Here is a 16,249-nt window from a genome sequence, read left to right on the forward strand (position 1 = left end):
CATGTAACTAAGGATGGGGAGAGTTAAATAAGAGGATCGGATAACTTCATATTCACAGACCCAGAATAATTTATCATTATGTGCATAAACAAAAAATCTCTTCCATTTTCTATTTTGCTTTTAGTTCAGAAGGTATATTGCTTTTTATGTCCCCAAAATTCATTTTCTCAGTGTGGCACCAAGGATAATCCTCTTGAAGGACTTGCTTGGCAAACTAATACATCTTCCAAGATAAAAAACATTCAGGAAAAAAAAAATGACTTCAGAGAAACTGTGTAGTGTACCTACTGTAAAACTCATAACCATCATGAATCAGCTGAATTCTCAGATAGTATATAGCCTTGCTTCAATTATGGTATGAATTCAAGTAGCTTAAGTTTCAAATGAGGACTTTGGTCTAGAAAATTTTATTATTTAATATTGCACTAAAGCACCACTATTAATAAATAATATCTAGTCAGCTCAACTGACTAGATAGAAAAATTTGCTTAATTCAAAAAAGAAGAAAAAAGATCTTCCTCAGGTATCTTTACATTAGCTCTACCTCATCCCAAAAATACATTCCTGATTTTCTTTTCAAGGATTTGACAGAACCTTCCTATACTACTATACACAATGCCATATCTGAGAATTAATAAGCTCTGAATATGGGCAAGCAGTTATTGCACATGTTCAAAAGTTATGTTCTCTGTCCAATCTATCACATTTTGACTTTAAACGGGATTTTTAAATTGCAAAGTACCAAATCAGATAAATTCAAATATATTACTATTAAAAAGGGAATAAAATATTTGAAACACAGTATTCGACTACTAGTTCCAATATAATTTTGAATCTTAGTATTCAGATATGACATTGGTAGGGAGCCAGGATAAAGTTAGCAGCCGTAGTATAGCTTCTCATTCATACACTGAACAAACCTGTACTGAATACCTAAGTTAAAAATAGTATTTTTTTCTCCAAGAGATTAAATAAATCACCATCCTGTCTTTCCCATGTGTTGCCCATTACTTCAATAGCATGTTTGAGGAATGCTTAAAACATATAACTATATTCTCTAATACATAATTTATCTCTAGTCATCTTTTGTACCTCTTAAAATGAAGAGGGGATGAACAAACACAACTCATTTCAAAAATGATTTAATCATACTAAAGTATGATATGCATTTATGAGATTTTCTTCCCAACTGTAACAGTGTATTTAAAATTTTCAATTAATTAATGACACTCAAAAGGAAATCTAAAAATTATTGTGGTTTCTCTGATACATATATATAACAAAATTTTTTAAACTATTGCTATTTATCTAGTTTCTACTCTTTTATTTAGCCTAAATTGGGGAGGGGGAAATTCTAACACCAAGACCTAAATAAAAGAAAAATAGACAATACAATAATATATACTACTTTTCATATATTAATAGAATTAAATATTGGCACTAGTATGGAGGAGATGCCATGAGATATCTTAGGTACTCTGCGGAATAAAAACTTAATTTCTTTATATTTTCAAAACCATGGCAAATAATAATAAAGTTCTATTCCCTGACAATGTTAAATATAACATTATGTAGCTATGCAGTTTGAAAAAAATCAACAACTGAAATGTCCTTTTCACTGTTTCTGATAATTACTACATCACAACACAGTCTGTGGGCCCTTATGCTAGATACATACCACAACTCCAAATTGTTCGGGCTCACAGAGGTCATGATATTCATTCCTCAGCTGTGCTAATTCACTGAGTACTTTCTGCTCTGGAAGATGTTTTACAAGGTTCTAAAAAGAAATAAAAGTATAAAAGTTTAATATTTTATTATTAGGACTGTTAAGCCTACATTAACAACTCTAAAAGTGATTATCTAGGATAGTAAGTTTCTGATTACGATCCTGTTCCTGTTATAGCACCAGTGTATATACCCCTTCTGTCCCAAATAAATAACCAAAAAATGAACTACAATTTAATTTGATTAAATATACAAATGCATTTGCTTTCCATGGACTGCAGTACATAAATGATAATAAAAAGACCATATGGAAGTAAATGACATGGTAAAACTGACTAAATTTCTAGGCCTTAAACCCATATTGCATTTTTAAGCTTTATTTTCTATCAGAAAGTCAATTCATTTGGAAAACATAAAAATACTATGTAAAATTAAATCATGTGTAATAACAATAATAAAAATTGTCTCTATTCTTCATAATGGACAAAATTAGGAGTAATCTTTAATCTTATGAACCATACCAAGCCTGTAAAAAATCTCCCATTATTTACAATGTACTTAAATACACAATGCATTCCCACTTTAATGGAGAACCTAGCAAAAGCAGTGAAATCTGAATGTTCAAGTCTGATGCTGAAGAGAATCAAAATTGATGAATTCTTCTCAACCTAGTTTATCTTGGACTATGATACAGTTCTAATTATCATTACATTAGCAAGCAACCAACATTTTGGGGACATGTATGGGATTTCAAAAAATACATCAAAGGAAGAAAAGCAGGAAAAGAGATTTAAGAAAGTAGGGCTGACACAAAATGGCAGTAAAGTACATTCCAGGGATTGGTCCCACCACAAAAGCAATCACTGAGCTAGAAAGAGTAATTCAAATAAACTACTTCAAAATACTATAACCTACTTGGATACTCACAACAAAGGAAGTGTTTGTTGAAGGGAAACACTGCTGTTCTGTGGTAAGAGAACAACATGCACAAATGGGTATCAAACTCCATTCCTCAGCACCACTATGAAGATAGTGTCTGTGTCCTTGAGGTGCTGGCTAATGCCACAGTGGGCAGTGGGACTCATGTTATCTGAAATTTAAGGATGTGCATTTTGGTTGGTTTGGCAGTTCCCTGAAGGGCCAGTGCAGGTGCCTGCCTTGGTTTCAACCCTCTTAGGTTGCAGTAGCTTCCCCAGATGGCATCTATCAAAAGACTTAAATAGGAACACCTCCCCTACTTTTTGGAACCAACCATTTAAGGAAATTTTGTCAGATTACTGGCTGACAGCAGAGATAATAAAACCATAAACCCAGTAACCACATACAAGGAATATACAGCTTGCAACAATTGTTTGGAAAAATTACAAACAGCTACAGCTCCCAACAAACAAAACTGAGCAGTCTGTGAGGTGTAGAAAAATCCAAATTCCACAGTTATAAAATACTCAAATGTCTAGTTCTAAACAAAAACAAACAATTACAAGGCCTGCAAAAAGCAAAACAAAGCAACAACAAGAAAAAAACACAAAACAAACAAAAAAATAGGAAGGCATAAGTTACACATGAAGAAAAATGAAGAATATGATAGAAACTGTCTCTGAAGAAACTCAATTTTGGAATTAGTAGTCAAAAACACTAAATCAACTATCTTAAGTATGTTCAATGAGCTAAAGGAAACTATGAACAAATACATCAACTCTGAGCAGGACCTGAAAGAAGTCCACACTGAGACACATTGAATCAAACTGCCAAGAAAGAAGTAATTTTAAAACAGCAAGAGGGAAGTGAATTGTTACATTTAAGGGATCCACAATAAGATTAACATCTGATTTCTCCAAAGTAAGTAAAAAGGTAGTGGGGTAACATATTTAAAGTCCTGAAATTAAAATAATAATAATAATAATAACAGCAACAAACTCTCAACTAAGAATTCTGTCTCCAGCAAAACTATCTTCCTTTAAACAATGATGGAGAAAGAAAGATATTCGCAAATTGACAATAACAAATATAATTTATTGCTAGTGTTCTGTAAGAAATACTAATGGAGGGGCACCTGCGTGGCTCAGTGGGTTAAGCCTCTGCCTTCAGCTCAGGTCATAATCCCAGGGTCCTGGGATGGAGTCCCGCATTGGGCTCCCTGATCAGCGGGGAACCTGCTCCCCAACCCCCGTCTGCTGCCCGCCTCTCTGCCTACTTGTGATCTCTCTCTGTCAAATAAATAAATAAAATCTTAAAAAAAAAAAAGAAATACTAATGGAGGTCCTACAGACATAAATAAAAGGACACTAAAGAGTAACTCAAAGACATAAGAAATAATGAATAATTATAAAGGTAATTACATAGGTAAATATACAACTGAATGTTATTGTACTTTTGGTTTACAACATTTTTTCCCATGATTTACAAGGCAAATGAATAACACAATAATTAGAAATCTATGTCGATGATCATATAATGTATGATGCAATCTGTGACAAAAACAATGTAAAAGGGACAAATATGTATAGGAAGAGTGTATATTATTAAAACTAAGCTCCTATTATTAAAAATGGGCTGTTACAAGTTTAAGATACCAATTACAATCCCTAAAGAAACTAGTAAGAAAATAACACAGAGATAAAGATGGGAATCAAAATAGTAGGCCACCAAAAAATAAATAAATAAATAAATATAAAAATAGTAATAGAGAAATTAAGGAACAAAAACATGTAAGAGATACAGAAAACAGCTAGCTGGAAGAACTAAGCCTTTTGTTAGGAATAATTACTTTAAATGTACATAAATTAAATTCTCCAAGTAAAAGAAAGGGCTTGGAAGATTGGATTTAAAAACAAACATATTTATCTATACACAGTCTACATGAGACTCAGCTTTAAATAAAAAGATAAAAGAGGGTGAATGCAAAATAATGGAAAAACATATTCCATGTAAATAGTAATCATATATAAACACACATACACAAAAACAAACTGTGGTGGCTATATTATTGCCAGACAAAATAAACTTGAAATTAAAAAAAAATCAAGAAACAAAGGATATTCTATACTGATAAAATTTTCAATGCATCAGGAAGATATAATTATAAGCAAATACCCAACTAAAAGCAGAGCTCAAAAATATATGAAATAAAAATTGACAGAATTGAAGAGAGGAAAAGGTAGTTCTAATGTAACAGGTGGAAGGGCTGTGGCTGGCTAAATCAGAAGAGCATGCAACTCTTGATCTTGGGGTTATGAGCTCAAGTAGCATGTGGGGTGTAGAGATTATGTAAATAAATAAAAAAAACTAAAAAAATGAAATAATAGGTGGAGTAATTTTTTCAAGATTTTATTTATTTATCTGAGAGAAAGAAAGAGAGAGAGTGGGCGACAGCAGATGGAGAGGGATGAACAGACTCTGCTATGAGTGTAGAGCCTGATGCAGGGCTTGATCCCACAACCCTAAGATGTGATGACCTGAGCCAAAACGAAGAGTTAAACACTTGACTTACTGAGCCCCATAGGTGGAGTATTTAATACTCAACTTTCAATAATGGATTGAACAAGAAGACAGAAGAATAACAAGAAAATAGAGAATTTGGACATCACTATAATCTGATTACCCCAAAGAATATTTATACAAAACATTCTTCCTAACAACAGCAGAATATGCGTTCTTCTTAAGTGCACATGGAACATTCAAGATATATTACGTATCAGACCAAAAAACAACTCAATAAATTTTAACTGACAAATCATGCAAAGTATCTTTTCTGATCACAATGGAAATGCCACTAGAAATAAACAGCAAAAGGAAAAGGAGAAAATTCACAAAAATGCCGAAATAACACTTTTTAAAAAGCAATAGGTCAAAAAAGAAATTACAGGGGAAATTAGAAAATATCTTGATATGAATGAAAATGGAAACACAACATGCTACAACTTATGGAATTCAGCAAAAGCACTGCTAAGAGGAAAATTATAGCAATAAACATCTACATTAAAAAAGGCTTTAAATTAATAACCTAAAAATATGGGCACCTGGGTGGCTCAGTGGGTTAAGCCGCTGCCTTCGACTCAGGTCATGATATCAGGGTCCTGGGATCGAGTCCCGCATTGGGCTTTCTGCTCAGGAGGGAGCCTGCTTCCCACCGCCCCACCGCCTGCCTGTCTGCCTACTTGTGATCTGTCAAATAAATAAATAAAATCTTTAAAAAAAATAATAACCTAACAATATAACTTAAAGAACTAGAGAAAAATCATATTTAAGCCAAAGCAAGAAGGAAATGTAAAAATTAGAAAAGAGGTAAAATGTAATTAATTAATTAATTAGAGAACTGAAAAACCAATGAAATTGAAAAATCAATGAAACTGAAAGTTGATTTCAAAATTGACAAATCTTTAGCAGAGATTGGTTACCAAAGGAAAGAAAAAAAGAGGGAGAGAGAAAAAGAGAGAGACTCTAATAACTAAAATCACAAATGAGAGTTGGGACATTATTACTGATTTTATAGAAGTTTAAAAAAGATTATAAAAGGATACTATGAATAATTGTACACTAGCAAACTGGATAACCTAGAAGAAATTGACAAATTCCTAGAAACACACAAACTACCAAATCTGAGTCCAGGGGGGAAAAAAAGAAAGAAAATTTGAGTAGAACTATAACAAGTTAAGGAGATTGTTTAAGTAATCAAAACCCTCCCAACAAAGAAAAGCCCAGGACCTGAGAGATTCACTGATGAATTCCATAAAATATTTAAATAAGAATTAACACCAATTCTTTTGAAACTCTTCCAAAAAAGTTAAGAGGAAGGAACTCTTTCTAACTCATTCTATGAAGCCATCATTACCCTGATACCAAGATACAACAACCTCAGGCCAATATCCCTTAATGAATACAAGTACACATTAAAAGATACAGTAGGCAACATATACCACAAGTCCCATGGGAAACAACTGTATCATGTTCTGTACATGGTAAAAGTTCTCTTTTGTTCTCTCTGCTTACATTTTCCCTCCTTACAGTTAACTTTGCATTTCCATTAAACTCTAGGCCTGCAATGGCATCCACTGTGTAAGTGATGAAATTAAGGTTAAAATATCATGCCCTTTCAGAGGAGGGGGCAAGACGGGGGAGAAATAGGAAACACTGTTTCAACAAGTCCCCTAAACTGAACTAATTATCTACCAGAACACTCTGAACACCCATGAAATCAGTTTAAGATCTGGGATTATACACTTTTGGATCCCTACCGGGGCAGAAGACACCAGTGGTAAGGTAAAGTGGAGTTCTGAAGGATCGAACTGGTATCAGAGGATAAACAGAAGGGGGAGGGAGCCACCAGAAGCGACCCATTGGAAAGTAATACCAATACGATAGTGCCCTGTGATTGGGGACCAGCATTAACTTGGAATCTGGTTGAAAACACTCAAAAAGAGCAAAAGATCTTAAGGGGCAACTGGTGGATTCAGGCAGTCATGGGCACAGGCTTAAGCCCACGGACCCAGGACAGCCACCGTCAGCGACCATCCATGCCTGAGAGTGTGGGGTGAAGCCTCCAGGCTGTGGTCCCTGAGCTGCCAGTGCAGGTAAGAGAGTCTGTTAGACACCAGCCACCACTCTCTAGAACCACAGGCTTTTGCACTCTGCACGTGCACTGCACGACTAGGGACTGAGCCTCACTCCACAGCCTCCCCTGAGAGAGGTCCTTGCAGGTGCTAGCCTGTGGTCTCTAGGACTGCCAAGAGTCTGAGCACTTCCAGCCCAGGCGGCTGTAAAAATCTCAGCACGCTATCTCTGGTTTGGATCTCTCTGGCTGTCTGCAACAGACAGCAGTCCTGGCAAAGGCAGCCACTGGAAGAGGGCTCCCTGGACCAACACAGCTTGAGGTTTTATTAGCACCGGGGTGAGGAGACAAGCGGGAGTTGGTGTGATCCATGAAACGGTGGCTGGGGACATGCTCTGCTGGCGGGAAGTTACAGAGGGGGAGTCTGTGTGCTCTAACACTCAGAGGAGAACAAACTGAGGCTTCTCTGAGACGAGGTCTGGGTGCACTTTGCTTTCCTATAAACCTTCAAAGAGATGTCAAGGGAAAAACAAAACAAAAAAACAAAAACCACCAACAAGAAAACCTCCAGAGAACAAAAGCCTGAAAAGTCAGTTTCCTCAGAGGCCAACCCCTTCATAGGGGGCAGGAGGACTCAACCAAAGCAAGACTGCCTGAACAACAATGCAGCAGGCCCCTCCCCCAGAAAGCCAGCCAAAAAAAATGAGAGGACAACTACTACAGGGTCCCCAAAAAACTGTAAAATCCTAATACCAGGGGAAAAGAAGATAATAAACTCCTAGTATTGGCCTAAAACCAGTATATTTCATAGATAAAACTTTTATTTTTTAATTTGCTCCTACTACTCTTGGACTTTTTAATTCATTTTTAATTTTTTAACCATTTACCATCCCAGCGAGAGGTTCAATACAACAAATTCCAAAATAACCTTTTAACGTGAACTTTTTTGATACATAAACCTGTGTTTTCTTTTGCTTTTCTACTTTTTTTTAACATACATATAGAGATAAGCTTCAAGGTAATCCTCTTTCCCCAATCAATACTACCCCTATATGTAAATCAGTTTTCATACCCCTTTATCTATGGAAAGTTAAGTCCTTTAACAAAGATATCAAGAGACACCCAGGAAGAATCAAAATAACCTTCCTCCCACACACACAGGATTTATAACCACCCTCCCAACTTTTTCCTCTGTCACTGATTCTGTTTATTTCTTTCTGTTCTGGTACTATATAAATCTTATACTTGGGATTCATTTTGGGTGGGTTCTCTTCTTTTTTTCCTTGTCATTTACTTTCGTCAGTCTTTTTGTTTGACTGTTTTTGTCTGTATACCTTATAAATCTAACCATTGGGGCCCATTCTCGCTGGGTCTTCTCTCTCTCTCTCCCCCCTTTTTTCTGTATCTTTCTTTTTCTCTTTTAAAATTTCTTTTTGGTGAGAACTCCTGATTGTTCAGAAGCATTCGAGGGTGCACCTTGCCTGGATCATGGTTGATACATTCAGCTACACATCCCTTCAGCCATCTCTCATCAAAATGACTAGGATGAAGAACACCCAAGAGAGGAAAAATTCAGAGACTGTGCCCTCTCCATCAGAGCTCTTGGATATGGACATACACAGTATGTCAGAAAGGGAAATCAGGGTAACAATTAACCAGGCAATGGCCAAGTTGGAGAAAACCATTAATGACAACACTGAATCGATTAGGGCATAAGTGAAAGACACCCAATAGGAAGTTAAAAATGCTATCAATGAGTTCCAATCTAATCTAAATTCTCTAACAGCTAGCGTAACTGAGGCAGAAGATAGAATTAGTGATCTAGAGGACAAACTGATAGAGAAAAAGGATCAGGAGGAAGTCTAAAACAAAGAGCTTAGAAGCCATGAAAACAGAATTAGGGAAATAAATGACCCCATGAAACATTCCAACATCAAATAATTGGGATCCCTGAGGGGGAGGAGAAAGAAAGAAGACTAAAAGTTGAGATATAGTTGAACAAATTCTCCATGAAAATTTTCCCAATCTGGGGAATGGAACCAGTGTTCCTGTCCTAGAGGCAAAAAGTTCACCCCCCAATATCATAGAATCTAGAAATAACTCAAGACACCTGACTGTGAAACTGATGAATCATAATTTTAGAGGGGAGCTCTTGAGAGCAGCTAGGGGGATGAGATGCCTTACATACAGAGGAAGGACCATCAGAATAACATCAGACCTGTCCACAGAAACCTGGCAACTAGAAAGGGCTGGCAAGACGTATTCAGGGCACTAAATGAAAACAACATGCAGCCAAGAATACCTTAACCAGCAAGGCTGACATTCAAAATGGATGGAGAGACAAAGAGCTTCCAAGACTGGTAAGGTTTAAAAGAGTATGTGACCACCAAGCCAGCACTACATTAAGGGGGGTTCTATAAAAGAAGAAAGAACCCAAGAATGTCACAGAACAAAAATTTATGGGAGACAATCTATAGAAACAAGGACTTCACAGGCAATACAATGTCAATATAAAGGTATCTTTAAATAATCTCTCTCAATGTGAACGGCCTAAACACTCCCATAAAATGGCACATGGTTACAGACTGGATAAAAGGATAGTACCCGTCCATATGTTGTGTACAAGAGACCCATTTTGAACCTAAAGATACAACCAGACTAAAAGTGAAGGGATGGAAAAGCATCTTTCATGCCAATGGAACTCAAAAGAAAGCTGGGGTAGTGATTCTCACATCAGATAAATTAAATTTTAAACTAAAGACTGTAGTCAGAGATAAAGAGGGACACTACATCATTCTTAAAGGGCCCATCCACCAAGAGGGTCTAACAATTGTAAATATTTATGCCCCAATAATGGGAGCAGCCAACTACATGAGACAACTGTTAATCAAGACAAAGAATCATATCGATATAAACACATTAATAGTAGGGGATCTTAACACACCACTCTCAATAATAAAGAAACAAGAGCACTGAATGACACAATGGACCAGATGGACTTCATAGATATAAACAGAACATTGCACCCTAAAATAAGAGAATAATCATTCTTCTTGAGTACACATGGAACATTCTCCAGAATAGACCACATACTGGGTTATAAATCAGGGCTCGACTGATACCAAAAGATTGAGATTATTCCCTGCATATTCTCAGACAACAATGCTTTGGAACTGGAACTCAACCACAAGAAAACGTTTGGAAGGAATTCAAACACCAGGAAGGTAAAGACCACCTTGCTTAAGATTGTTTGGATTAAAAAAAAAAAAGAATGTTTGGATCAACCAGGAAATCAAAGAACTTAATTCATGGAAACCGAAGAGAATGAAGACACTTTGGTCTAAAACCTATGGGATACAGCAAAGGCAGTCCTAAGGGGGAAAATATTTAGCCATCTAAGCCTTCCTCAAAAAAAACTGAAATATCCAGAACACACCAGCTGTCTCTACACCTTAAAGAACTGGAGAATGAACAACAAATTAATCCAACCCCACATACAAGAAGGGAAATAATCAAGATTAGAGCAGAGATCGAGATAGAAACTAGAGATACAGTAAAACACATCAATGAAACTAGAAGCTAGGTTTTTTTGTTGTTACTGTTGTTTGTTTTTTAAAAGATTTTATTCATTTATTTGACAGACAGAGATCACAAGTAGGCAGAGAGGCAGGCAGAGCGAGAGGAGGGGAAGCAGGCTCCCCGCTGAGCAGAGAGCCTGATGCAGGGCTCGATCCCCGGACCCAGGGATCATGACCTGAGCCGGAGGAAGAGGCTTTAACCCACTGAGACACCCAGGTGCCCCTAGAAGCCGGTTTTTTGAAAGAATCAATAAGATCAATAATCCACTGGCCAAACAAATCCAAAAGAAAAAAGAGAGGACCCAGATTAATAAAATTATGAATGAAAAGGGAGAAATCAGACTAACACCAAGGAAATAGAAATAATCATCAGAAATTATTATCAACAGTTATATGCCAATAAGCTAAATTCTGGATATAATGAAATGAATGCATTCCTGGAAACTATAAACGTCCAGAACTGAATCAGGAAGAAACTGACAACAAGAATAGAGCAATATCTAGTAATGAGATTGAAGCAATGATCAAAAACCTCCCAAAAAAACAAGAGCCCAGGACCTGATGGATTGCCTGGGGAATTCTACCAAACATTCAAAGAAGAAATAACACCTATTCTCCTGAAGCTGTTTCAAAAAATAGAAACAGAAGGAAAACGTTCAGACTCTTTCAATGAAGCCAGCCTTACCCTGATCACCAAACCAAGCAAAGACCCCCAAAAAGGAGAATTTCAGACCAATATCCTTGATGAATATGGATGCCAAGATTCTCAACAAGATCCGAGTTAATGGGATCCAACCGTACATTAAAAAGATTATCCACAGGGTCACCTGGGTGGCTCAGTGGCTTAAGCCTCTGCCTTTTGCTTAGGTCATGATCTCAGGGTTGTGGGATCAAATCCCACATCAGGCTCTCTGCTCCGCAGGGAAACTGCTTCCTCCCCTCTCTCTCTCTCTCTGCTTGCCTCTCTGCCCACTTGTGATCTCTCTCTGTCAAATAAATAGAATCTTAAAAAAAAAAAAGATTATCCACCATGACCAGGTGGGATTTATCCATGGGATGCAAAGGTGGTTCAACACTTGTAAATCAATCAATGTGCTAGAACAAATCAGTAAGAGAAGAGAGAAGAACCACATGGTCCTCTCAATTGATGCAGAAAAAGCATTTGACAAGATACAGCGTCCATTCCTGATAAAAACACTTCAGAGTATAGGGATAGAGGGAACATTCCTCAGCTTCATAAAATCTATGTACGAAAAACCCACAGCAAATATCATCTTCACTGGGGAAAAGCTGACAGCCTTCCCTTGGAGATCAGGAACTCGATAAGGATGCCTACTCTCGCCACTCTTGTTCAACACAGTGCTGGAAGTCCTAGCAACAGCAATCAGACAACACAAAGAAATAAAAGGTATGCAAATTGGCAATGAAGAAGTCAAACTCTCTCTCTTTGCAGATGACATGATACTTTATATGGAAAACCCAAAAGACTCCAATCCAACCTCCCAGAACTCATACAGCAACTCATTAATGTGGCAGGATACAAAATCAACGTACAGAAATTAGTTGCTTTCTTATACACTAGCAATGAAAATATAAAAAGGGAAATTAGAGAATTGATTTCATTTACTATAGCACCAAGAACCATAAGATACCTGGGTATAAACCTAACCAAAGAGGTAAAGGATCTGTACTCAAGGAACTACAGAACATGCATGAAAGAAACTGAAGACACAAAAAGATGGACAAGCATTCTATGCTCATGGATCGGAAGAATAAACATTGTTAAAATGTCTATAGTGGCTACAGCAATCTATACTTTCAATGCTATTTCAATCAAAATTCCACCGGCATTCTCCAAAGAGCTGGAACAAATGACCCTAAAATTTCTATGGAACTAGAAGAAACCCTGAATTCTAAAGAAATGTTCAAAAAGGAAAAAAAAAAAAAAACGGGGGGTGTTACGTTGCCTGATTTTAAGGTTTACTACAATGCTGTGATCACCAAGAAAGCATGGTTCTGGCACAAACACAGACACATAGATCAGTGGAACAGAGTAGAGAGCCCAGATATGGACCCTCAACTCTATGGTCAAATAATCTTCGACAAAGCAGGAAAAAATATACAGTGGAAAAAAGTCTCTTCACGAAAGGGGGCTGGGAAAACTGGACATCTATGTAGAGAAGAATGAAACTCGTCCATTCTCTTACACCATAAACAAAGATAAACTCAAAATGGATAAAAGACCTCAATGTGAGGCAGTAATTTATCAAAATCCTAGAGTAGAACATAGGCAGTAACCCCTTTGATACTGGCCACGGCAACTTCTTTCACGATATGTCCCCAAAGACAAAGGAAACAAAAGTGAAAATGAACTTTTGGGACTCCATCAAGACCAAAAGCTTCTGCACAGCAAAGGAAACAGTCAGCAAAACAAAGAGGCAACCCACAGATATATTCACAAATGACACGGCTGATACCCAAGATCTATAAGGAACTCCTCAAACTCAACACAAAAAACAGATAATCACGTCAAAAAATGGGCAGAAGACATGAACAGACACTTCTCCAAAGAAGACATACAAATGGCTAACAGACACATGAAAAAATGTTCATCCTCATTAGCCATCAGGGAGATTCAAATCCAAACCACACTGAGATACCACCTTACGCCAGTCAAAATGGCCAAAATTAAAAAGACATTAAACAAAAAGTGTTGGAGAGGTGTGGAGAAAGGGGAACCCTCTAGGTGGGAATGCAAGTTGGTGCAGATACTTTGGAAAACAGTGTGGGGATTCCTTAAGAAATTAAAAATAGACCTTCCTATGACCCTGCAATTGCACCATTAGGTATTTACTATGAAGATACAGATGTTGTGAAAAGAAGGGCCATCTGTACCCCAATGTTCATAGCAGCAATGGCCACAGTTGCCAAACTGTGGAAAGAAGCAAGATACCCTTCAAGGGATGGATGGGTAAAGAAGATATGATCCATATATACAATGGAGTATTATGCCTCCATTAGAAAGGAGAATACCCAACTTTTGTACCAACATGGATGGGACTGGAGGAGATTACGCTAAGTGGAATAGGTCAAGCAGAGACAGTCAATTATCAAATGGTTTCACTTACTTATAGATTATAAGGAATAACATGGAGGACATGAGGAGATGGAGAGGAGAGGTAAGTTGAGGGAAATTTGAGGGGGAGACAATCATGAGAGACTGTGGACTCTGAGAAACAAACTGAGGGTTTTGAAAGGGCTGGGGGTGGGAGGTTGGGTGAGCCTGGTGGTGGGTACTATGGAGGGCACATATTGCATGGAGCACTGGGTGTGGTGCATAAACAATGAATTCTGGAACACTGAAATGAAATTTAAAAAAATCATGACCTTTCACTTAAAAGAAATATGAATACAGGGGTGCTGGGTGTCTCAAAGGGTTAAGCCTCTGCCTTCAGCTGAGGTCATGGTATCAGGGTTCTGGGATCGAGCCCCTCACTGGGCTCTCTGCTCGGCAAGGAACCTGTTTCTTCCTCTCTCTCTCTCTGCCTGCCTCTCTGTCTACTTGAGTCAAATAAATAAATAAAATCTTTAAAAAAAAAGAAATATGAAAACTGATATAACAACATGTACCTATAACCAAATAAAATTAAGAACATCCATTGTTTTGCCTCATTAATATAATTTTCTTTTATAAAATGAAAAGTAAATACCCCTTTATTATTTCCATTCTTTCAGAATTTTCAATTCATGTAAATTACTCAATTGTTTTTTAAAAATTTTTCTGTTAATGGGATTTTTGGTAAAGTATGTTATTGTGAAAAACAAAGAATCAGTTTGGGCACTTTCAAAATTTTCAGTACAAGGCAACTAAGGTAGAAAGATTAAGAACAGTATTAAAATTATCAGAAATATCAATTCTGCATATTTCAAAGTTTTCTTTTTTTTTAAGATTTTATTTATTTGACACACAGAGAAAGAAATCACAAGTAGGCAGAGAGGCAGGCAGAGAGAGAGGGGGAAGCAGGCTCTCTGCTGAGCAGAGAGCCCAATGCGGGACTCGATCCCAGGACCCTGAGATCCTGACCTGAGCTGAAGGCAGAGGTTTAACCCACTGAGCCACCCAGGGACCCCTCAATCTTTTTATGTCAATTTTAACCATGAAAAGAAGTACAATAGAATGAATCAGGCTTAAAATAAAATTTCAGCTCAGTATGTGAAACACTGTTATTTTGTTTCTCTTCTAGCTGTATGTAACCTGTTAACTCCTCTTCACAATGCAGGCTCCACAGTAGGTGACATACCTTCTCTTTTTCTGTTCAGCTATGTGAAATATTTAACACATTCAGCCGACTTAGATGTATTCTGATTCTGGATACCATGTTATGGCTGTGTTACAAACTTATATAAATGTCAGTGCTTAGTATGTCCTATTTATAAGTAAGGTTTGGAATAAAACTTTCTCATGTGTAACAAATGCAGACTACTATTATACTATTTATTGTATAATAAATCAGCTTCCATTAGAATCCCATGTCGCAAGTGGCCATCACAGTCAATCCCTAAAGACACCTGATTTTTTTACATATATACTAAACTTTATACATAAAGATGTATTATAAGATTGAACATTAATAGGTTTTCATGCCCATAAATTCCTGTATAGAAGAGGCAGGAGGATACGACGACAGACAAGAGACAAACCAGTACTCATTTGCCTCCACTCTCTTTCATTTACTCATCAAAAGCATATCAAGAGAGAAAATGAACAATACATATATAGAGAGGTTCAAGGCATGGTTTGAGACTCAGGTGGACAGTCCTAGGAATCACCTGTAAGTCCATTTGTATGGTAGACTAAGGGGCTTCCTGGGAGAGAAAATTCCTGCCTAACTGTACTGTATCATGTAATAAGAAATCCAACCTGTATTTTAAAATCAGGAAGAAAGCTTGCATTTTAAAAAGGAATGGAGAAGTGAATTGGGGGAAACTGGTGGGGGAGACAAACCATGAGAGACTGTGGACTCTGAAAAACAAACTGAAGATTTCAGAGGGGAGGGGGTGGGGTGGATGGGTAAGCCTGGTGGCAGGTATTAAGGTGGGCACATATTCCACGGAGCACTGGGTATTGTACATAAACAATGAATCTTGGAATACTGCATCAAAAACTAATGATGTATTGTATGGTAACTAACATAACCCAATTAATAAAAGAAAAAAGGATTGGAGTGATTCTGAGTGCAGCTTTTGTATTTCTTGGTTTTATCACCAGGCCTAGCTTGCCTACACTCAACATAGTTAAATGTCTGCTGTGGTAAGGGAGCTGTGCGATGAGCACTATTTTGGTACGCCTCTAGTCAATTTTATTTAAAAAGGAGAAAAAGGAAGAAACACATGT

The 16,249-nt window shown here is 37.1% G+C and overlaps 1 protein-coding gene across 5 annotated transcripts in view; it reads right to left on the reverse strand.

The window, feature by feature from the left end:
* The window catches only part of DIAPH2 (diaphanous related formin 2), a 1,009,576-nt gene that overhangs the window by 501,930 nt on the left and 491,397 nt on the right, over nucleotides 1-16,249 (reverse strand). For all 5 annotated transcript variants that reach the window (XM_032881800.1, XM_032881797.1, XM_032881801.1 and 2 more), the window contains one exon: nucleotides 1,679-1,780. In XM_032881800.1, coding sequence (XP_032737691.1) covers nucleotides 1,679-1,780 — 102 coding nt within the window. The remainder of the gene's footprint in view (nucleotides 1-1,678; nucleotides 1,781-16,249) is intronic.

This window comes from Lontra canadensis, unplaced genomic scaffold, assembly GCF_010015895.1.
Source record: "Lontra canadensis isolate GAN:19392208 unplaced genomic scaffold, GSC_riverotter_1.0 scaffold77, whole genome shotgun sequence".
Lineage (NCBI taxonomy): Eukaryota > Metazoa > Chordata > Mammalia > Carnivora > Mustelidae > Lontra > Lontra canadensis.